A 25,442-nucleotide genomic window follows, 5' to 3' on the forward strand; every position below is an offset into this window, starting at 1 on the left:
CGCAAGATCGTCAACCTTTGTCGGGGCCCAACCCAATAATAGAACCCATCTTTCTTAATAACCTGAGTCCTGAATGGACTCATTCAAAAGTATGGACTCATTCATCTTATAAGTATATTCTTTATTTATGGACTCGAGAGTCTCGTGGCAAAACTAATTCATTCCCTTCATTCTGAATCAAAGGATTATACAAGCCTATAAACAAGTTTATAAAAAGTCATGAGTCTATTTGGAAAATTCTTAAAGTTTCATACTATGTGTCACAAGACTTGTAATGCAAAGTTATTTGGATCACTTTAAAGCTCAGCTCTTCAATATTTATAATCAAACAGAGGTAAAATCCTGCATGTCTATTTTGCTTTATTAGCATTCTTAATGATTTCTTTTGGTTTTAGTGGTGTGGTGCACAGAGCCATTCAGGATTCCTTTTGCGGGTAAAATTGATATATGTGCTTTCGATAAAACTGGAACACTGACCACGGATGCTTTGGTAGTTCAAGGGATTGCTGGTTTGGTACCGTAAGTCTATTTTCTATTTCGGCCTATGTATTTTATATGTATCTATTGAATGATTCTAATTGACCGAAATTGAAAACCTTAGCAGCCATTCTTTGCTTATTTAAGATGGCTTTTTGACTTTACTAACCCTTTCAACCCTTTGAGTGCGCCACGTTTTTTCAGATTTCGTGCCTTCTTTGCTCAATAATTTCAGTCTTGTGTATTTATACATGTAGAGCAGTTTGACGAATTTAGATGAGGCGAGTTTGTTCGTGTTTAGCAGTTAGCAATCATATTTTTAATTTTTAGATAAGAATATCTGCTAAGGGAGTGAAATGAAGAATATATTCCTCAAATGCAAAGAAAATTCATTTCAATTTGTTGCATGTGCAGTTTTAACTCTGCAGACGTAAATACTACCAGGCGAAATTAATCATATAGAGTAGTAAACGGTAGAAATATATAAGTACTGAATCTATTACACAGTGTTGACTTTACAGTCTGGAACACGTTCACAGATATTTAAATGTAAATAATACAAGGCGAAAATAGTCGTATTAAACAGTAAACTATATAAAAACAAGCCGCGAAAATACTCGTTCGGAGTGTGGGGGACATCAATTGTTTTAGCAAATATATATATGTACGGAGCAGTAAAAGGGTTAAGCTGTATTCAGTAATGACCAAAGTTTTTCATCACCTACGGTTTTACTCAACAAATTTGTTGCTGTTTCTTTTTTTATTGGAGGGGGGGTGGATTTTAGACTGCTTAAAAAACAAAACAGTTTAAAAATGCTAGTGTAAAGGACCAAAGACAAGTTTTAAGCGCAAACATCCTATGTTCGGAACGTTGTTTTACTTATAGCTGTAACTTCCGTTGCTAGCTTGTTTAATGGCACTAACTTATTTGACGTTGGAAACTAATTTCTAGCGAAAAATTAACGGGGCAAATGAGTCATGTAGCTAGTTTTATATTCATTTTTTGCTATCGCTTTCTTTGTTATTTTGCTTTAGAATAAAGATGAAGAATTTGAAAAGCTATTTCATGTGATAGAGAAGTTTGAATTTAATTAATGCCCTATTTTGTTAATATTTGAGCAATTTATGTGCTGTGTGTTACTCGAAACCAGGCTCTTTAACTAAAGGTCTGTTTTGTTAAGAAAGCCTTATTCCAGTTCATTCCTCACTAAATACGTTTTATTAAGGCCGTGATTAAGTGAACTTGAAAACATCGAGCTTCAGAATTGAAGTAAGGTTACCCTTCTGTCTTTTAATTCTCTAGAGATCGTCGATTGTCAAAACTTCAAATAGCACCAATTATCAAGTCTTGTCAAAGGTTTTGATTGACAGCTTCCTTTGGTGAGATGCTTCAGCCGAGAAATAATAATATATTTGACAGTGTCTTGCAAAGCTTGGTTACCGACCAAGGGAGATTAGAAAATGAGCAAAAGAGCACTATCATTCTCAAGTACAAAATGCCCATGTATATGCAACTGTGACGGCATGCATAGAATGCATTTTAAAATTTATTGTTTTTTCCACTTTATTTCCTAGGGATAGGCTATTTAAAATACCTCATTTCATTAATTCGAAACTAAACAGCGAACTTAGTTGAAAGCTTTCTTCGAGGATTCTTAGAAAACCAAAGTTTTCTTACAAATTAAATAAAAAAAAAAAAAAAACTGAAAGTAAGGAGTGACATTAAAACTTAAGACGAACAGAAATTACTTCGTATATGAAAGGGACTGCTTCCTCATGAACGCCCCGCTCTTTACGCTGAAGTTTTTTACTGTTTTAAAAAATAGAGTTAAGAGGAAGAGTCAGACTTTAGCGTGAAGACCGGGGCATTGATGAGGAGACAGCCGCTTTCATATATGAAGTAATTTCTGTTCGTTTTATGTTTTAATGTCACTCCTTACTTTCAGTTCAAAACACTTGTTTTTATTTAATTTAATTTCTTAACGTTTTTTAATCAATGCATGTTTTGATTTATGCTCTCCACAGATGAATAATTAAAACGAAATTTGGGTATATATTTTTTTGGCTAAATGGGTTTCTCATAGTTTTGACCAAACGATTTTGAGAAAAAAATAGGAGCGAGGAAGGAGGTATAGTTGCTCTTCGATTATTTGGTTACCTGAAAAGGCAACTAGAACTTTTAATTTCTTACGAATTTTTTTATTAGTAAAATTATTAGTAAAAATAAATTTTACTAGTTAAAGACATACGTAACTTACAAATTAGCTTACGTAAGGAACTTCTGTATTCTCACATTTTTATTACATATATGAGGGGGGCTCACCCCCTCAACAGTACCTCCCTCTTCACACTAGAGCTTAAATTTTGTCCCGATTTCTTAAGAATGACCCCTGAATTACAAAAGCCGTAGAATAAATAGTTGAAATTCTAAAAATACTTTTGCGTAGAGAGCGAGGTATTAGGAGGAGGTGAGCCCCTCATATGCGTAATAATTTCTGTTCGTTTTAAGTTTTAATGCTGCTCCTCACTTTCAGTTGAAAAAACTTTGTCATATTTATTTTTTCATTGTTTTTTTTTAATAATAGTAGGAAATCCTGCGCTCCCTTCATGGAAATTTTCTTCCTCCATGAAAAGTTTCCCCAGCATATCCCTCTCTTCTCAACCCTGCCCCAGACCAAATGAAAACGCCCCTGAAGACGTCTGTACACTGATAAGGATTTAGTTATAAGGATTTCCGACTACGCTGAATAAAATGGCTATCTCAGAATTTTGATCCGGTTACTTTGGAAAAATAATTAGCGTGGGACGGGGGCCTAGGTGCCCTCCGAGATTTTGGTCACTTAAAAAAGGCACTAGAACTTTTCATTTCCGTTAGAATGAGCCCTTTTGCAGCATTCTAGGGCCACTGGGTTGATACGATCACCCCTGAAAAAAAAAAACAAATAAACACGCATCTGTGATCTGCCTTCTGACAAAAAATACAAAATTCCACATTTTGCAGATAGGAGCTTGAAATTTCTACAGTAGTGTTCTATGACTTTTAGGCAGATCACGGATGCGTGTTTATTTGTTTTTTTTGTTTTGTTTTTTTTTCCAGGGGTGATCGTATCCACCAAATTGTCCTAGAATGTTGCGAGAGGGCTCATTCAAACGGAAATAAAAAGTTCTAGTGCCCTTTTAAGCGACGAAAAAAATTGGAGGGCACCTAGGCCCCCTCCCACGCTAATTATTTTCCCAAAGTCAACGGATCAAAATTCTGAGATAGCCATTTTATTCAACGTAGTTGAAAAACCTTATAACTATGTCTTTGGAGACGACTTACTCCTCCATAGTCTCCGTGGGAGGGGTTACAAGTTAAAAACTTTGACCAGTTCTTACATATAGTAATGGTTATTGGGAAGTGTACAGGTGTTTTCAGGAGAATTTTTTGGTCGGGGAGAGGGGTCGAAAAGAGGGGGATATACTGGGGGAACTTTCCATCGAGGACTTGGTCATGGGGGAAGAAAATTTCCATGAAGGGAGCGCAGGATTTACTAACATTATTAAAAAAAAAAATGAAAAAATATATATGAAAAAGTTTTTTTTCAGCTGGAAGTAAGGAGCAGCATCAAAACTTAAAACGAACAGAAATTATTACCCATATGAGGGGCTCACCTCCTCCTAATACCTCGCTCTTTACGCTAAAGTATTTTTAGTAATGTCAACTATTTATTCTACGGCTTTTGTGATTCAGGGGTCATTCTTAATTAATTGGGCCAAAATTTAAGATTTAGTGTAAAGAGAGAGGTACTGACGACGGGGTGAACCCTCTCATATGTGTAATAAAAATATGAGAATAAAAAATTCTTCACGTAAGCTAGTTTATAAGTTACGTATATCTTTTACTTATAAAACCATTCGTAATAAATTAAATTTCTAGTTGCCTTTTTTTATTAACCAAAAAATTGGAGGGCAACTAGGCTTCCTCCCCCGCTCTTTTTTCCCAAAATCTTTCGATCAAAATTATGAGTAAGCCATTCAGCAAAAAAAAAAAAAAAAAAAATTCAAATTTTGTTTCAATTATTACTCTGCGGAGAGCCAAAATCAAAACATGCATTTATTCAAAAACATTCAGAAATTAAATAAAAAAACAAGTTTTTTCAACTGAAAGTAAGGAGCGACATTAAAACTTAAAACGGACACAAATTACTTCGTATATAAAAGGGGCTGCTTCCTCATCAACGCCCCGCTCTTTACGCTAAAGTTTTTTACTGTTTTAAAAAGAAGAGTTGGGAGAAAGAGTCAAACTTTAGCGTAAAGAGCGGGGCGTTGATGAAGAAGCAGCTCCTTTTATATACGAAGTAATTTCTGTTCGTTTTAAGTTTTAATGTCGCTCCTTACTTTCAGTTGAAAAAACTTGTTTTTTTATTTAATATATTTAAAATCAGCATTAAAATGCGATTCTTTTGATGTAGCTATTGGTACCAAAATTCCATTTTTTAGAGTTTCGGTTACTATTGAGCCGGGTCGCTCTTTACTACAGTTCGTTACTACGAACTGTTTGATAAAGTTGGAGGACAAGCAATATAAACAAAGGTATTTTATTTCAAATGACAATACAATTAAGTATGTAACTACAAAGAAGGATAGAATGTAAGGAAAATGAATTTTCCTGTTACCGGTACTAGACGATTAATCTTATAAGTACGGCTCTTGTATTGGAACCCCCTGTGGAACTTTGGGATCAATGCATCAATGAAGAATCCTTTCAGCTTGGGAAAAATCTTTTCGGTCCAAAAGCCTGGATTGCGGTCTATCTTTTCAATGTAGAAGTCTTTCTGGGTAAAAATCATGAAAAAGCAAGTATATAGCTGAGCACATTCAAGCTGACTGATTGTACTTGGTAAAAGTAGTCGTGGCCTCGTTTGGGGTTGACCAGTCCATTCTTTCCAACTTCCATGCAATAGTCCGCTTTAGACTCTTTTCGGTTCTTTATCCACTAGCCTATCCCCAAATTTCTCGCAGTTTCGCAGTTCCATACCTCGCTTTGATTTAATTTTCCCCATGATTTCGGCTTTGTGTGCATAACTTTCCTGAAGGCTCCTGACTATTTCTCATTTCTATGTTTCTTCATTGCATTGAAATAATTTATGAAAATTTCACACTATTAACAAGCAGCTGATTATTCCAGCTTGTCATTTTCGTCTCTAGGGGTTATTATCGGCGATCTGAAACGATTCTTTATGGCAACCGACTTGTAAAAATTTCAGGTAGCTGAAAATATTCTAGGGGACTGTTAGAAAACAGGAAAATACATCAAAAAATGGTTCCAATCATCTTATAGGTTATTGTCTTCTGCACATGATAGTACCAATTTTGTTCCAAAAGCAATATCCTTCATAGAGTGCACTTGTGAAAAATCCCTAGACATTTTCTAAGATTTCTAAGCAATTAGAGGAAATAGAACAAAATCCTTTCAAACATTTTGTAGCATCTTCAAGAAGCTATGGCCTGATATTAAAAGCGGCATCTTCCGCCAATGAATACTTGAGTACTTTTTAAATATAAATTTTCAATTTAACATGGGATTTTCGAGTTCCATCAGTTCACTTAATCACCCCCTTAAGGACTGATGGTAACTTTAATCAATGAAAAATGAATTGGCAAGTTTTTCTTATTTGACTACGAAATGATTTCTTCCCTGTCTAACCAACTTAAGGATTGATAAAAACTTTCTGCTATTGCAAGTTCTTATCATTCCCTAACTTGGTTTGACAGGGAAGGACTCATTCCTTGTCATTCCTTAATAAAACAAGAAAAGTGCCTGTTCCACTGTAGTTAACTAAAGTTAAAATTGTTCGGTAATAAACATAGAAAGTAAAGAAAGAATTGAAATAACGCTCTTTTAATAATAATAGGCCTTATTTTGGCTTCTAGAAATAAATTTGACTACATTTTAAAAATGACGTGCAAAGCTGTGCGAGAAACATTTTGTATACGGTTATGACTTTTTTATTAGTCTAGGATTTTGAATTTTTCCCAAAAAAGGAACGAACTTAAAGAAATTAAAAAAGAAATATGTACGCGAAAATAATTCAAATTGGATTTAGTATTAAAATTAAACAGTATTTTAAGATTGTCATTAAATTTTAATTTATCATTAATATATCATGTGACAACATATCATATCAGGACAATACATTGATAAATGCTTATTTCACTAAAAAGTTAGTTAACAAAATATCATTAACACCTTTATGCTTTAAGGAGCTTTTGAATTCGAAACTGTATTTTCAATGCACGACCCAATCAGGAATGCTTACCTTTATCAGAAAAGAAAGAGAATATATAATGCAAAAATAATAGAAACGAGAATAAAAAGGGAGCACTCCGAAAGTTGAGTGAATAAAAGATAGTGGAGAAGGTTTGAGAGAAAAGCAGCCATACTATGTTAGCAGTCAAGGGCTGATAGGGGATGTCGTAACACAGCATTCGATTTAAAGAATAATTAAAGATCACCAGTTGTTTGCTGTCTGCAGGTAGTTTTTTATAAGAACTAGATAAATAATCATGGCTCAAACCCAAATCCTCAATGCTCTTCCTCCAAGATTAATCGTGGGCAAGGAGATAAGTCCTCTAACCGACGGCGATAACGTCATATTCCATTACGTCTCTGACGGCTATAGCATAAATAGGACTGCCAAGAGGGGGGAGATGATAAGCAGCTGGGGTTTGATGGGTGCTGTGGCTGAGACCTATTAAGCTTGTCTTTTTCAGATGGAAAGTTTTATGAACTTTTTTTTTGCATGATATATTAGTGAAAACTGTACCCAAATCGAAATTGGAAATATGCTTCGTTTAGTCGAAAAATTTAAAAATTCTAATCTTAGTTTTGCTCTAAGAAAAGTGCATATGATTAGAACAATTGGCACAGAAATGCTAGATATTTGACAAAATCAGCTAGAAGAGGCCATTGAATTCGGTATGCCCTCTTATTTTTGTGCCCTCTTATGAACGCTACACACTGTAATAAAAAAAAATCTTACTTTACTACATTAAGAAAATATCTATTTTTTGAATTTGAAGAGTTGCTCCAAGTTTAACTGCATCTCAACCCTTTAGTCCCTGGGCATGGCCCCAGGATTTATACAAAAGGATTCGCTAATTTTGTTGGTTTGTATTATTATCGGACGTATTTCCCAGCGACAGGCATTGGAAAAAGTCAGTGAAAGTCAGTGAACATTTGTATATAGCCTAGTAGCCGGGGGCTATATACATGCCTCAGGGTAAGGGGGCTCATATCCCGTTAAACTGGAACAGCTATATGCGGCCCTGACCAAAGCAAAAGTAGAAAAGGATTTAATAATATAGACAGCACTAATAGTTTTATTTGGGTTTAAACACTTAGCTTTATGATTTCCCTAGGTAATCCTGGATATTGTCCTTTTTTTCTTTTTATTTTTTCACCGTATTTAGTGTGCTCTATCAGTTTGATTCTCTTCAATAGGAACGGAGAAGTGACTGACGTAATTGATGCGCCTTATACTACGCAGCAAGTACTTGCATCATGTCATGCATTAGCTCTACTAGAGGACGGTTCTATCATTGGAGACCCTCTTGAAAAGGCAGCATTGCTGGCGATTGACTGGCACCTATCCAGAGGTATTTTTTTTCTTCGTATAGGGGACCCACCACCCTTTAGCCATTTACCAAAACTTTATTTAGACATCCGATTCGTTTGTGTATACCACAACGAAGTAGAACTCTTCAAAGTTCTCCTTTCAATTTTTGCATCCTTCACATGATATTGAATCCTGAACTCATTTGACTTTCCTGAGAGGAGGCTTGGCATTTTACATCGTCGCCTTAGTTAATCATTAAATTTCTGGCTATGATATAAAAAGAGGAAAATTACGCTAAGGCAGCACTGTTCTTGTACGAAACTTGACTAGACAGTGAACTGATAAGGATTATGGAAATTTCTGAATAATTCTAAGTAATAAACTAAATCCTAATTTGTCTTTCGCTTTTGTTTTTCCCAATAAGATCAATAATGACCAGGTTCTGCTTAGAATAAACGAACGAAAAATTTTGAAGATTGCTTGCTTACCCTTTCAGGATACGCTACCAGCACTTACCATTCTTCCTGTCTAGATACCCTGCTTGAAGAACTTCAAAATTCCTTTGTCAGCTTATTAACTAAGCACTAAAGCTCTGAATATTACTTTTTGGGAGAAGAAAAATGGATGTTGTTTGTATGGAGACAAGATAAAAAGCTAACTAACAGCCCTTTTTGCGCCTAATTGAACACAATGATATATAATCAGTGGTTTTCCATTGGATGGAATGTTCTAAAAAATTGTAAACTATGAGAACATTATGGTGTAGATCAAAGACAAACTCTAATTAAAATCAATCTTTGATGTTTTCTGGTGAAACACGTTTGTGTGTCCTGTGTTTTAAAAGTAGCATAAACTAGAAAATGATGATAAGATCAGATTTGAAATTTCACGCCCCTTATTCTGCACCCGGATCAAAGGAGCAGTTCCAAATAGTTAAGTATATAGCTTACGTGGTGTATCCTATACACATATTTTTTTTTTCTCCAGCGTGAAAGTGTTGTTGTTTATTTATTTATTTGTGGTTGGTAAAAATAAAAATCTGAGTTTGAAAATCATGAACAATTCCACAACCAGGGGGAGGGATGGATAATGGATTTTAACCGTCCTTAAGAGGCTATTGGAGATAGTTCTGTCCTTGAGAAAATTTTTCAATCTCTAATTTTTTTTTTCTAATATCAGATGCTAGCTAACATTTGAAGCCCTTGGTCCAAATGATTTTGTAATGACTTCAAAGTGATTTGGTATGTCATGCTTTTCGTCTTTAAATCAATAGAGATATAAGACAAAATGGAATTAACGGAATATCAAATGAATGATAACCGTGTCTATTTTATGCCAAAATAATGAGTACAGATAATTATAACCAACAGAAGAGTAAATAAATAGTCAGTAGCAAGTGTATATTTGGTATTAAACTGGATCAAACCCGGAAAAGACACCCGACTTAGGTACACTTAAGAATGTATTTCGGGTTGTGGGTATATTAAAAAAAACTTAAAGTATTTTTTTTAATAAAATGTAATAATGGGAAAGCAGAATAATATCAAGATTACCTTGAGAGTCGGGTCTGAAACCATCTCCCAACGGGGTAATCGCTTATTTCTCAATGAAGGATTTCAGTGCTCAGTGACTAAAAATTAATCTCCTACTTTCATTTATTTTATATATATATATATATATATATATATATATATATATATATATATATATATATATATATATATATATATATATATATATATATATATATATATATATATATATTATAGTTTTTGGGGGAGTGTTAAATAATTGTAGGACCGATTTGCTGTGGAAAGAATCGTAAATTCAAGCTGGCAACAAAAAACATAGCAAAACCAAGTCCATCTAGTTTACAATTGTTACGAAACGAAGTCAGAATTTTTAGAATATTTCATTAATCACTGTGATATTTTGGCCAAATTGGTTTTTTTTTTAAACTAATTTTTTAAAACAAAATTCTGTTAATTTAGATATTAATTAAATACTATTAATTTTTTTAAAAACAAAAAAAAACTAGACCTCCGTTGCCTGTGCAACGGGAAGTGTTGCAGCAACTGTGCCCTGTTCCTTAGGGCACAGTTGCGGAGCAACACGTGCAACTGTGCCCTACGGGACACAGTTGCTATTTCCGGGAAATCTGAAAGAGATACGGAAATAACGTCTTACAGTTTTCTGCTTAACTTTTGATGGTCTAAACTAGGAAAATATAAAACAAACCAAATTCACCAAAAAATTTAAATTGCCCCGAGGGCATGACAAAACTTCCAAATAGAAAAACCCAAAGAAGGAATTTTATTTCGGAGAAACTATTGTAAGCTCCAGTTGTTAGGAGATCGAGACCTGTCGAACCGCGTTGGAAAAAAAATTCTAGCTGGTCCAGAACAGAAGCTACCTCTAGAACGTCGAAACTTCGGAAATTATTTCTTAGAGAACGAAGCAACTTGGTATATAGAACACTTCACTTCTTCTTGCATACTTTTCATAGCACTACTCGATAAAAATATAAGAAACGTCAAAATCGAAAATTTGAGAAAATTCCAAAAAAAATCGGAACGAGATGGACTTTTCCGAAATTATTTCCGGGAAATCTGTAAGAGCTACGGAATTTTGTGCTCCGGTTCTCGAAGAGACAAATGAAAGTTCTACATGAGTTCAGCATAACTGTATTTCTAACAAGTTCATTTCCGAAGCTAGGGTCGTCTTAACTTGACGCCAAACATCGAACGCACAGTTTCTAAGAAAAAAACCGTTTTATTTTTTTTTATGGAAAACTGTTAGAAATTTTAGGAACTTCTCTGGAACTTTTTTACTCTGTTTCACGTTTCCCTTCCCTCTGAAAAATCTCAAATTTTTAACTCTTACCACTTCGGAGCTACAGGTCGCTGATCACGGTGAAAAAAAAAAAAAAAAAAAAACTACGAAAGCAGTAGTGTTGCTCCGCAACACAATTAGTTTTTTTTGGCCAAATTAGAAGCTATGTTTCAGACTCTGATCCAAGTGCTCATAAATGAACCATACTCCCTTGTTGCGATAACTTCGTTGTCGACTTTAACAATTTCAGTTACTTGTTTACAATTAGTTATAATTTAGTTATAATTGATGGAATATTTGGAGATTTATTGAAGATCATGGCTATTTCCTTTTGAACAAGAGTACTAGTGATGAAAGAGGAGTGACAATTCAATTGAAAAGTTGATCTTAGCTTTAAAAATGTGGAACCGTATAGAAAAACAAAAGGAACTAAACTGCTCATTGATCTAATCGACAAATATTGCCGAATGTAGCCAACGTTTTACTGCGTTAACTTATCATGCAAAAGATCAATAAATAAATAAAAATCGGACTTTGGGTTGCTTTAATAATGAACTCCCGTATACATTACGTAATTTATAAATTTATTTTGTAGGTGACTCTGTCGTGTCTAAAAAGGCAAAAGTTCCTGGTGTAAAGATTCATTACAGATATCACTTTCAGTCCGCTTTGAAACGTATGACGGTGATTGCTGGGTACGTACCACAAGGAACCAATGAAAGCGTTTGCTTTGTTGCAGTAAAAGGAGCCCCAGAAACCTTAAGACCAATGGTAAGTTTTATCTTTAGAAACCTCAGTAAACTTATCCTACAGATATTCGCAATGTCTTCAGGTTGAAGAAAAATTTATTGGAATGTAAAAATTCTAAGATAATGAAGAGTATCTAAAGATTGTATCTAATAAATTGTGAAGGTGTCCATGTCTAAATGTTAAATAAAAAATCACAGCAAAAGTCAATCTATTTACGCGAAAATATCTTTTAATTTTATGTTTGCTAAATTCAATGCCCATATCGTGGCTGGTATCTTGCAACAGTGACATCAAACTTGGGCTAGAATTGCAAAGTTGGGTTACAATATCTGAAAATGATTGTTTTTGATTAAGGAAAAATAAAGGTAATTAAAACAACCTTTTTTACTGTTTTTTTTTTTTATTTGTTTATTTATACCATTTTCTGCTATTCCGGCTGCCTAGTTTTCACTATACCATTTTAGTATTGAAGAGTTACACTGAATGCTAGATCACTTTTGGGCTTGATTCTTCTGTTCACATTTTTTAGAGTGGCTTGTCTCGGAACTTCAAATTTCTTTGAGACAGTTGTAAGGTGGACAGAAGCGAAGATATACATGATGAAATTCACTAAAGACAAAACCTTTTCATACTAAAAAATGTGTCCAATACAAAGAAATACAATAGCCCATAATTCCTAAAAATATTGTCAGATCAAAACAAGAAGTACACTGTTAGAACTGCCTTGTCCGAAACCCCTATGTAGGAAATTTAACCTCCCTTTGCATGAATAACGAGAAAAATCTAACCTCTTGGAAAACCGTTGACTATAACCGAGTTGCAGCATTAGTTGGATTTGATTATTAGTGAACTGTCATGTTGAGTCGGCCTTAAAAGAGGGAATTTTCCTTTGTTGAATTAGAAAAAAACGCCAAATCGAACGTCTAAACAAAAAGAAAAGATTACAACAGAAGTATGAATATAAACAACGAAATGGCCCAACGGAGAATGAAAAAAAAAGAATAGAAAAGAATGAAAAATTTGAATTAAGCTTATTTATCTGTTTTGTATTGCTGTGGTGAATGCTTTTTTTGGATTTAGAGATTGGGTGATAAAGACCGCATAAAAGGGACATGACTTATGACGCTAGACTGGGCAGTTAAGGTCTAAAGCGAAAATAATTACTGGGAAATACATTTTCTGTACGGCTGTTTTTCTGTGCGTTTTTGTATCTTGACCGAACGCAGGTGTGCTCGAGCTTATCTCAAACAGCTTTCCTGATGCTTTTGCAAGGAAGAAGGCAAGTTTGCCTAGTAGCCCCTAGAAGTTTATACTATATGCCATGTAAACAAAAGGAAAGAATATTCAAATTCCAGCAATTTTTTTCCAATATATTTTTTGTTAGAAAATAGGGTATCAGTTTAGTACTCCCTCTCTTCGTAAGGAAACACTGTAAAATTCTAGAAGCTACTTTAAAACATTCTAAAATGCTTGCTTATATCATTCCTTGTAGTGGACCATTAAACTTTACTCCCCAGTTCCTCCCCCTAATGGGTAAATATATAGCCTAAATTGTATATTCTCAATTGATTTCAATAGCGTGACTCTTTTCTTTCTGCCGCTGGCTTACTACTTGTTGTTAGGTCAATAAGAAAGAAAGAGTCGCTTTATTGAGAATTTATTGAGTGTATATAATTTGGGCTATATGTTCTTCCATTAGAGCAAGGGGCGGTAAAGTTTTGGGGTCTGTATCTAGGAATGATATAAGCCTGTAATTTGTTAGACTAGTTTCCAGAATTTGTAGAATTCGTTGTTGTTCTGATCTCTCTTTTTTCAGTTTGCGAAACTCCCAGAAGACTATGATTCAACTTATTTGAACTTATCTCGAAGTGGTGCTCGTGTCTTGGCACTTGGAAGAAGGGAAATTGGCCCAGTAACCCCAGGAAGTTTACGAGATGTATCACGTGAAGAACTAGAAAGTCGATTAGAATTTGTTGGTTTCGTAGTAATCTCTTGTCCCCTAAAAAAGGATTCTAAGAGAGTTATTTCAGAAATTTTACAATCCTCCCATAGTGTAAGTAAATCTCTCCTGTTGTCGTAAGTAATTTATGTAAAGAAACGAAATATTAAGTGGTAGCCAAGATTCAATAAAGAAGATACATAGTAGAAAATAGAAATGGGGATTCATGGGGTAGTATCGAACTAATTCTATCTCTTTGGCAAAGTATATAGTCAACTTTGGTAATTTCATTGTTCGAATTGTTAAAATGGTCATCTCCATAGAATGTTATGCTGTTGTATTTGCTAAATTTTGCTTTATGCTATTTTATATTATTATATAATATAATTCTAAATCTAGTCATATTTAATATAAAACTTGAAAAAGAACTAAGTTTTTTCAGTTTAGTAAGGCTCTATTTCAGTAAGGCTCTATTGCAATTGCTTGATGGGAATTTTCTGCTTCTTCTTGAAGATTGTTGTCAGTTGAAATTAAAAATTGGTGCTATAGTGGGGACGGTCTAGTTTTAGTTAACTCAGAAAATTATGTGAATGCGATTTTCGGCAATTTATCTCCAGCCATAAGTTGGGCCCATGAGGTCTTTTCTGCTCCTCTTGTTATCGTCCCTCAAAATTTTTGCAACTGAATTCTTGCGTTTGAATTTTATATTTTACAATATAAAACCTCCTTGAATTCGGTTCATGGGAATTTATGCAGAATCTTTGGTATACAGATAGATGAAAATGACCAGCCTGGGAAGGTATCAAAGGATACGGCATTAGACTTTACAGTCCCTACCGGCGGTGCTGATCTCCGTTTCTTGGCCCTCCAGCCAGGAAGTGCAATGGGGGGTTGGGGGCCAACCATCCTGTGCTTTCGCACACCCTTCCTGTTTACCTTCCCCAGATTTCCCCAGGTACCCATTTAGAGCTGGGTCGACTCAGGCTAAGCTTACAGAGTCACGCCACTGACCCCGTCCCAAACTGAACAATTAGGTACACTGGGATCCGAACCCGCGTCCTTTCAGACAAAGGATTCCAAATATAGCGCACCAACCGACACGGCTAGGACGGGAAGGTATCAAAGCAGACCTTTAATGATGACCTGGTAAGGCATTGGAATGGTAAAGTGTTTTAATTTACCACCTTCTCTTCTTCCCTGTTTATAAGGCTTGAAAGATTCCGTTAGGGTATGTCTGCATCTATTTTAACTTCAGAAAGGAAATTCAAAATTAGCTTAGAGTATGCTTTATCAAGGTAGCTCCCAGGATTCGTGGGTTCTAATCCAACTTTAATTTTAGTCTTGTAATGTTTTTTGTGTAAAATCTTTCACACCTTACATGCCTGTGAGCTGTTGTGATAAGATCTTAGGAACACTTGTCCTGGCTCATAGTTTAGAGTTAAGACCCATGTCTTATTTGCTGATCCCCAGACTCTATTTAAGTTCATAAAATTCTGAGGAGAGGAGTGTGCCTTAGAGCCATTTATTATAGTTTTGTTCACCTTGTTCAGCATATCTCCAAGTTCCTAACAATCTTTTTCTAGGCGATTGAATATTATTTGCAGAATGCTATTTGCTTGAAATTATTTTTGCAGTTTAAGTAAGAGAAAAAACTAATTTAAAAACTTTGATTGTTTGCATTATTGTTCCAGTATTGTCTGTTGAGATTGTTACGATGTTTGTCTCAAGTTCATACAAACAATGTAACTCATGATTTATCTTTAATATAAATATTCAAGTTAATTATTTTTGTTTTTCCTTGGATATGGTTTTTGTGCTTTGGATGTTTTTTTCCTTTTTTTTATGAATTTGACTCTTTGTATTTTGTATTAGGTTACCATGATTACTGGTGATAATCCACTCACAGCTTGTCATGTTGCCCGAGAATTAAAATTCACCCGTCAAAAAACAACCTTAATTTTGACCGAAGATAAACAAAGCTGGTACTGGGAAAGCGTTCACCAGGACATTCAAATTGAAGAACTATCAGAAGATAGTAGCAAATCCCTCATCGAAAAGTACGATATATGCTTAACTGGAGAGGTATGTTCCCGTCGTATTTATTTCTAATTATTAATCCCACAGGAAATAAATGCCCAAGAGATACAAAATGACGACAAAAATCTATGCATTGATATTTTACCGATACCCGATATTTTATCCATTCTATTGATGGATTTTTATTGATAGTGTTTATTCAAACTGACCCTAGATGTGATCATGGCCGCTCACAGATTAGTTGGACTAGTTCGCCTGTTTTCTCAACCTTATTAACAAGTGTAAATCCTTTAGACTATAATTATATGTTTACGGTAGATAAAGAGAAAAGTTTCTTTTTCTTCTCGGAAGAACTTTTTTGTGGGTGTGTATTTTTTATTTTCTCAACTAAATTTATGAAATTGAGTTGTCCATCTTGTTCAAAAACCATATTTTTAGCTTGAGGTCAGCCCCACAATTTGAATTCCTTTACCTTTTTTTCCTTGTGAATTTTTTTCACAATTTTGACGTACATTAAAAAAAAAATAAGGAAGAGTCAATTTTTTCAAAGTCCAATACATCTCAACCGGGCAATCATCAAACAAGGGATGTGAATCGGGAGATCCCATTGGCGAATAATTTTTTTTTCTTACTTAGAATAGAAATGCCTTTATTCTTCATAACTTTTATTGTTTCAGGGTTTTTCATATCTGGTTACCAATCACCCAAAGTTTCTACGTAAGATCATTCCTCACGTCGGCATTTTTGCTCGAGTAACGCCGAAACAGAAAGAAGCAGTAATTCTCATGCTCAAAGAAATGGGTTACGTTACCCTTATGTGTGGTGATGGAACGAATGATGTTGGTGCTCTGAAACATGCCCATGCAGGTAATATTTTCTAACCGAAACCTAATTTTAGAACGCTCATGTTTCTAATTCAAGATAATGTATTAGTGTAATTATCAAGATTAATAAATAGTTAGTATTTTGTTCCGTTCGGCTTAAAGTTGCTCAGTCCACTGTTTCGGATTTTAAAGCGAAAATAGAGTATTTGGATATTTTGTGGGGATTTTTAAAGGACTTGATCAAAAGAAATTTGCAAAAATTACGTTGTATAGCTGAATTTTATGGTTTCATTTTGGTATGTATGAGATAAAATTGTGTCAAGATATGAGTAAAAAATGATTCGAGGGCAACCAGGCCCCCTGCCATGGCCATCAATTCTCTAAACACATCCAATCAAAATTTTGAGATAGCCATTTTGTTCCGCATAGTCGAAAAATCCAGTAACTATGACTCTAGGGATGTCAACTCCCTTATAGCCCTTAGGGCAAGGACTTTAAGTTATGTAATTAGCCCACTGTCTACATATAGTGTTTGCTATTGGGAGAGGCGGGCATGTTTGACCTTTAGTGTCCAAAAAGACGAAGAGTATTCAGGTGAACCTTTCAGAGAATGTTGAGGGAAGTGTTGAAGTCATTCAAAGTACATTGTGTGCGTACGAGTGTTCAAATGGTGTAACTCAAGAATGATTAAGTGTATTAATTTGGATTTTTCTGGAAGCGATGAGGGAGATGATTAATTTACCAAAAAGGCAGTATTTGCACGCTACTACTACTACTACTTCTGTAGCGAGTACTATGAAGACTATGGATATTGAAGTGAAATTTTGAGGAAATGTTGAGGAGAAAGTTGAACTAAACTAAAACATACGATGTTGAAACAGAGTGTCAAAAAGTTGTCAGATTGTTAAAAGGGTATATCAGCAATATCTTTAGAGCGGCTTACCGTATCAATAATAAAACTTCCGGGGCATCATGAGGGGTATGGTCAACTGAACAAAAGGCAACATGTGCATACTACTACTGGTATTAATACTGCTGCTACTACTCCTCTTAATACTACTATGTTACTAGTACTATTAACGCCAAGGGTATAAAGGTGAAAATGTTGAGGGAAAATTGGAACTACACCGAACACCCTGTGTATGTGCAGACCTTCAAAGGGTTTATCTCAGGAATGGATTAAGGTATTAAGTTGGAACTTTCAGGGAATGCTTCAAGGGGAAGTTAAATTGACCAAAAGGCAATATGTGCACGATACTACTAATACTATGGCCACTGCTACTGCTTTTACTACTAAAACTGCTTCTATTGCAATTATTACTAAAGCTAAGATTAATAAGATGAAAATTTCAATAAGTGTTGAGGAGGAAGTTGAACTAAACTATAACACACTTTGAACACAAAGGTTATCAAAGGAGCATATGGCCAACATCATAGCAACAGCTAATTGTATTAGATTGAAACTTCCAGGGCTTGATGAGGGGGATGTTTAACTGAACAAAAGGCAATTTGTTAAAACTATCCGTGCTACTAGTACCAGTGCTATTACTGTCACTACTAGTTTTACAACTAGTACTACGGTGACTCATATTACAACTATCGCTAATGGTATGAAGGTAAAATTTTCAGAGAATACTTAGGAGGGAAGTTGAACTGAATCACAAAACATCGTCTGCATGCAAGTTGTCAAAAGGGCATAACAGCGATATCTTAGGAAGGATTTGGTGCGTGAAGTTGAGACTTACAGGGCTTGTCTTGGGGGGTTTTGCATCCTACTGCTACTACTATTATTACAGCTGCTATTGCTACTACTATTACTGCTGTTACTGCTACTAAAGCTTAGGATATTTAGGCAAACATTTTGGGGAATGTTGGAAAAGTGTTTAAATAAAGGAATGTTTATGTGGATGTTGAACTAAATCAAAATAAACTAGGAGCATGTAGATTGTCAGAAAGGTGTAGCAGCAATATCTGAGGAACGGCTTACGTATTATTAAATTGGAACTTTCAACCATGTTGTGGCAAATTTGAACTAACACAAAAGTACTGTGTGTATGCTACTAATTCTATTACTATGATTGCTGTGCCTTGAGATTCTAAGGACATTAACGTGAAACTTTTAGTGAACGAAACTTAAATAGCCCCCCCCCCCATCCCCAATCCATTAATTATCTAAACACATCCAATCAATATTTTAAGGTAGCCATCTGGTTCTTCATAGTTGAAAGGTCCAGTAACTATGTCGCTAGAGATTTTGGGGTCATCAGCCCTCAGAAAGGGCTCTAAGTTATGTAATTTGGCCATTGTTTACGTGTAGTATTTGTTAGTCAGAAAGTTGGCATGTTTGACCTTTGATGTTCAAAAAGACCAAATGTATTCTTCTTTTTTTATAATGGAGATCTTTATTACATAGCTAATATATATAGAAAAAGCTCTGTGCTTGTATGGCTACTCCTAGAATACTCTACATTGCACATATGCATCGGGTTACCACACCTTCCATCTATCAACATACCACCACAATATTATAATCCTGCTCGAGAGAGAAAAAAAAATAAATAAAAACTCATACTCATACCGGCAATGACGTCTCAACTGGTAACTGAAATCAGTCCTATCCAACTCATTTTTCAGCAAAGAATGCAACCCATTCCTCATCGCTGGACAAGCATGGTGATTGGAGAATGCCGACCTTGTCGATAGCTTCAGTGGTCTCCTATACTGGCTGACCTGTCTAGTTCCGTAACTGTGAAGAATTACGTATTCGTAACAGCAGACAACATATTCCGAAAGCAAGCCGGTACATTGTGGTTAATAATATCAAACATAGACAAAATCCTATAAAACTTACTTAATCTAGAGAACGGTTGTATTTGGAAACCAGAATAGATGGATCCTACTGAATTTCGGCCCTCAACCGCATGTATCGCTCTCATCGCTTGGTTTTGTAATGACCGCAACTACTTAAGATGGAACGAAAAGGTATTTGACCATATCGAACGACAATACAATAGATATGGATGGATTAGTGAAACATAAAGCAGCCGTAACACTTTTTGAGAAAACTAGTATTTCAGTTCTCTTAAAAACCCTACATTTCTCGCAATCTTCGAGGATATGCACTGAATGTGTTCTGAAAAACGTATTGTTTCATCAGTCAGAGCGCCTAAATATTTCACAACGTTTCTTCGTGATATGACCGATTCACCGGTATCAAGTTCTTTCAGCCACGGGTAGTTTACCGATCTCCCAAAAACAATAAAGACAGACTTGTTGTAATTAATTTCGAGCTTGTTAAGTCTCATCCATCTTTCTATGCAGATCGTATCTTCCTTCATTAAGGACAAAAGTTGACTCTCAGTAAGTACCATAACTGAATGGTTGGTGTCGTCGGCAAAAATAACAAGTCATTTTCTTGGTTTCGAATTTGCAGTCTCTCCGCTCAGATCGGTCTATAGTTGTTGAAATCACTTCGATCTTTATGCAAAAGTGCAACTCTGGCTTTCTTGAGATGATCAGGGAATTCCCCTTCTTTGAGACAACCATTTATTAATGACACAAAATCTCGAAGAATCACAGGTAATATAGGACTTGTTACTTTTAATGATGGGAAATCTGATCCCGCTGCTCCATTCCGTGTGTCAGTAGCTATTTGATTCACCTGATGCATAGAACTCGGCCGAAGGTGAAGACTGTTATCACTTGGCTGGGGTAGGTGCTGCTTCAAAGTTCCATCACTCGGTTATTTCCTAAGGACGATTTCAACCTCTCGCCTACTACCGAAAAATGTTGCGCCAAATCGTTTGCTAAATTTGTTGCTTCGCGATTTCCATTGCCTGTGGGGGGAACAACTTTTATCTTCTTCAATAGCTGACCTTATCGTGTCCCAAGTTTCCTTGATTTTCTTGCAGCTTATCTTTGAAATACTCTCTTTTTTTTCCGCAGCAACTTATTTTTTGTGACAGTGTACTTTTTATAGATTTTTCGAAGTATTTCACGGTCACTGAGAACACCGACCATATAGAGGCTGGGCATTTTTGTCAAATATTTCAGAAGTGCTTTTGTCATCCAAGATTTTCTAGGGGTGTTAGTTTTATTTTGCACAGAAGACATTTTTACATACGTCCTATTGAGTAAAAAACATCTACTCATACCATTACCTCATTTTTTCACTATAAGATTTACACTCTTCTAGGAAACTCCAATCTATTTTCTCCATTCATTCTTAAACTTAAAAAAAAACCGTTGATTAAAGTGAAGCTATCATCCAAGTGAAGCTTTCAGAAAATGTTGAGGGGAGTGCAACCTGTCAAAAGGGGGAAACTCGGCAATGACTGAAGGTATTAATTTGGAAATTTGAGGGAATGATGAGGAGGATGATCAATTAACCAAGGGTAATGGTAGGGGGAGATGTTGAGGTAATCCAAGAGCACTATATGACTAGTGCTTCTACTAAGGGTAGGGATATTAGGCGAAACTTTCAGGGGACATTTAGGGGGTGTTGAAGTAAGTCAAAACACACTGTTTGCATTCAGATTGCCAAAAGGATGTATGAAAGATTTCGCACGAATAGCTTACACAATTAAGTTGAAACTTTCAGGCCGTGTTGAGAGGGTGGTAAACAAACCAAAAGTTTCTCTGTGCTACCTTGCTATTATTGCTACAACTACTGCTACTGAGGCTAAGGGTATTAAAACTGTCAGGGAACTTGAAATGTAACCAAAATACATTTCAGTAAAAGATCCCGCCTCCAAAAGCCACTTGCCTCAAACTATGTGACGTTATCGCTAGTCCTGTGTTGAACAGTCGGGTATAATAAATCTTGCTAATTGGATGAATAGTTTAAGCAGGGTGAAGTATATTGTCAGATACATTAGTTTACTTGGATAATCGCATGAGTAATGGATGATAATTTTTCTTTTACTGGTAACGCTGGAGCCGGTCAGTTATAATGTATCTAAATCTTAAACTGCTTCTATTTCTTATGTGATTTCATCTTCTGACTCTAAATCGGGAAAAGGGTGACAGTGGCTCACAGAATTTAGGTAGGATCACTCATCATTACTTAACTGAACAGAGCTATAATTTTTTTTGCCCAGTTGTGAAGGTACAGAGCGTAAGATTCAGTCGACTCTTCTTTTTGACTATCAACATCAGTCTCTGTAAAATCTTGAGGTTAGACTTGTAGACAGGGCATATAGACATAAAATGCTTCAAAATATACAAATTGTACTGATAAGAAAAAAAGGCCAACGGTGATATCATTTTTCATGTCGTCTGAGGGTCTTAACTTATATCTCCCTCCCCCCTTTTATTCATGCTTCTCCCACTTATAGTAGGACTAAAGTAAATTTAAACAAAAAAAAATAGTTTGAGGAATTTTTTTTTTATCTACTGCCTTACTAAAACTATGCTGAAACAAATTCAAACTTTCAATTTGAAGAGATAAAAATCTGTTTCGACCCTTAGCAACGATATTAATGGTATATTTTCAACTTTAAACTGCTCTCATATTTGCAGGAGTGGCTATTATCAGTGGAGCTCCTGAATCACCCAAATTGCAGACTAAAAGAGACAAAGAAGTTCAAAATGGGACTACGCCAGTCAAAACTTCTGGAAAATCCACTAGAAAACCTGCTGCAGCCTCTGCAAAAGCAGCCATAAAACTGCCAGCTGAGAGGCCCAGCCCCCCTATGGATCCTAGAGAAGTAATTTTTTCTTTTTTCTCTCTTTTGAGAGTGAATTTTCTATATATTTAAGTAACTGACCATATTCTAGGTCAGTACCGCCGTGCTGATGCATTTATGCATCAGCACGGCTTCTTCACATTTATTATTGCATGTTTTGTGGTAAATTACAATATTATATTTAAAAAGGCTTTGCACTTTCTTGCGATGTTTAGGAAGTGAGAAAATATTAATGATATCACTAGTACCGCTGATATTGTTTATGACCAACGGCTGGAGCTGCCATCGGAGTTTGGTGCCCAATAACTAAATATTTTTTTTGGCCACAGTTCTTGAACAGTTTTGCTACCTATTATGGGGCTCAGTAAAGCTATAAAATCAACTTAAAAGTAATCTCATTTAAGGACATTATACGAGATTAAATTAAAATGTTATTTGAGTCAGGGTGAAAGTATACAAACAAGTATTTTCCGATCGTTCAAATAAACAGCCACAAATACAGTCTCACAAATAATTGTACCCCAGGGGATTCAGTTTATTTCTAGATAAAATTTCTTTAAGGTTTAAAGTAAGTTAGGGGATTCAGTTTATTTCTAGATAAAATTTCTTTAAGGTTTAAAGTAAGTTAGGGGATTCTGTTTATTTCTAGATAAAATTTCTTTAAGGTTTAAAGTAAGTTAGGGGATTCTGTTTATTTCTAGATGAAATTTCTTTAAGGTTTAAAGTAAGTTAGGGGATTCTGTTTATTTCTAGATGAAATTTCTTTAAGGTTTAGGGTAAGTTAGGGGATTCAGTTTATTTCTAGATAAAATTTCTTTAAGGTTTAAAGTAAGTTATCTGGGATAGCTGATTGAAATTGAGTCCTAAAACTTTTATTTACCCTGCTCTATTCTCAAAAATTTAAAGAATGTTTGTTTAGAAAATGATTAGGGTAGAAGCTTAGACACGTAAACTTTCACTTATTTCCTTAACATTTAAAATCTAAAAGTATAAAAAGGTCGTCATATTTTCTACTAGAATTGACACATTAGCACAGATAGATAGCCCATTGTTATAACATAGTTCTTAATTTTAAAGACTTCAAACAGGTAGTAGAATTAATATAAATAGATTAAATAATCGGTTTAAATCGAATTAGTTTATTTTAATCTGATTAAAATTTGAATAGATAAGTCATAAATATATTGTTACCTTAACCGAAACACCTGTCACAAAAGGGCAATACTGTCTTTTTTTTACAAGGTATAAAAATACGGAAAGTTTATTCGTATAAAAGAGGAATTTTTTTTTTTTTTTTTTACATTTTTTTTTTACATCTAACGTTTTTGATACCCAGCCTTTTGACATTTTGTTTGGCATTAGTATATTACATTCTTGAAGGAAATTATGAGTATTTTAACTGTAATCTCAATGTTTAGAAACTGACATTTCCTTGTAGAATTGACTTCATGAATTAATGATTCATGTGATTAAAGAATTGGTAATTTAAAGACAGATAGGTGGAATCACATTTACTCTGTTAAATACTTATCCTCTAATAAGGATTGATGGCCCTTATTTTGAAACCGTCACTCAACTATCTTACCTTGGGCTTGTATGCTTAGTAGATTTTGCTTAGTCACTTTTGGGCTTCAATTGGTTTTTCGGCAGTAATTTACTCACCATTATAATATAAAGCAATGTATTGAGTGATGTGTCATAAAAAAGCGTTTGCTTTTCAGTTTATAGTCGCTTAACCATCTATTCTGTAATCGTAAATGTTCAATACTTAGCCCCAAGGAAATTTTTTGTATTTTTTGAACAGGAAACTTAGATTTAATTTTAAATTTAAATATTTTTGAACTGACCCTTATCGTTGTGCTAGGGACAACAAATTGTCCAAATATATATTTTTTTTAATCTTCTAAAAGGATTGAGAGGAGGGGTTCTACCCAGAGGCGCCATTTGGTCCAAATCTTGGGGTGGGCATGAACTCCATCTTGACCCCTCCCCCGACTCACTTCGTGACGCGTAAGAAAAATGTTGGTATTCGCAGCACACCGACCAAATATTCTAAGTAAAAACGCATTGTCAGCACCCGTGTGTTGCTTGGAAATGTACTGTAACCGAATGTGGAACTCAGCCACACTGACATCTAAGATTAATGATAACATCGAAGATCACAATCAACGAGGTTAAGTGATTGAACTGAAAGTGGAAAATTCAACCAGACTGCTGGCTGGCCTTCCTCAGCGAGAAACTTTCTTATTTAAGTAAACAATACGTCGGTGAAAGTAATCTTCATTAACATGCTGAGGGTTGTAACTAAAATCTCCGTTTTCCTTCAGCCGAAATCTTTCAGATCAAATATTTTTACAAAAAGGAAAAACATAACAAGAGAAAAAAATATTACAACACTCAAGGTAACAAGGGGAACCGCCGAGGTTTCATCTTTGCAAAATCATCAACAAGCTGGACGTGGTCCAATTTTTTAGTAAATCCTTCTTTGCAAACAACCAAAAGAAGGTGACTGAGACAATCGTCTCCTGTTGTATACCGCAAGTAGTTATCACTTTTTCTAGGCTAGAAAACAAACGCTCATTGCTCGCTGTTGTCACAGGAAGTGTGGTAGCAATACAAAGTACTTTAATTACTTCTGAGTATGCCAGTTGTAATGCCTGAAGATGGTCGACAATGTCTAGGAAGTTTTTTCCTCATCGAGCAAGAAACGCTTGGCAATACCAGCTTGAGATTCGAGAAGAATGTCGTCGACATCCAGCTCGCCGTAAAGAGCAGAGAAACGCTTGAGCAACTCTGTGTCCATAAACTTGGTCGAGCTTGGATCCAAGGCTTCGAGTGTGCTCAGCACTGGCAAGTTATCTGTGAACCTTCTGTCAAACTCGGCTAGACGGTCGAAAGTCTCTGAGTACTCTCGCTTCATTTCATCCGCCAAAGTAGTAGCCTGATTTCCAGATTGAATGAAGTTCTTTCCTAGCGTCGAAGTTGTCACAAATTGTTTCAGATACTTGGTGATCTTTTGAGTTCTAATGCTAATGGCTATTAATACCTTTATATTTACCTAACTAAAAAGTTAATAGGCTTAATGATGTAAAGTCTTCTACTTTTCTCTGTGCTCTCGTCTTTAGAGTCTTATGGTAGCGTTGGCCTACAATCTGGGGTTCGACCAGTAGAGGATGTCAAGCGTCTCTAACTTTCATAAGATTTATGTGTCGAGCATAAAAATGTTTATTTACACATATTATACAGTAAATGTACATAAAAGGAGGACAGAAACAGAATAAGAACTGACTCGATT

General features: G+C 35.2%; 1 protein-coding gene across 1 annotated transcript in view; it reads left to right on the forward strand.

Annotated features, from left to right (window-relative positions):
* The window catches only part of LOC136037102 (endoplasmic reticulum transmembrane helix translocase-like), a 93,059-nt gene that overhangs the window by 41,280 nt on the left and 26,337 nt on the right, over nt 1–25,442 (forward strand). The window contains exons 9-15 of the mRNA XM_065719558.1: nt 396–519; nt 7,964–8,118; nt 11,506–11,681; nt 13,477–13,713; nt 15,472–15,681; nt 16,314–16,503; nt 21,981–22,168. Of these exons, the coding sequence (XP_065575630.1) occupies nt 396–519; nt 7,964–8,118; nt 11,506–11,681; nt 13,477–13,713; nt 15,472–15,681; nt 16,314–16,503; nt 21,981–22,168 (1,280 nt within the window). The remainder of the gene's footprint in view (nt 1–395; nt 520–7,963; nt 8,119–11,505; nt 11,682–13,476; nt 13,714–15,471; nt 15,682–16,313; nt 16,504–21,980; nt 22,169–25,442) is intronic.

The sequence above is a fragment of the Artemia franciscana genome, chromosome 16 (genome assembly GCF_032884065.1).
Source record: "Artemia franciscana chromosome 16, ASM3288406v1, whole genome shotgun sequence".
NCBI lineage: Eukaryota > Metazoa > Arthropoda > Branchiopoda > Anostraca > Artemiidae > Artemia > Artemia franciscana.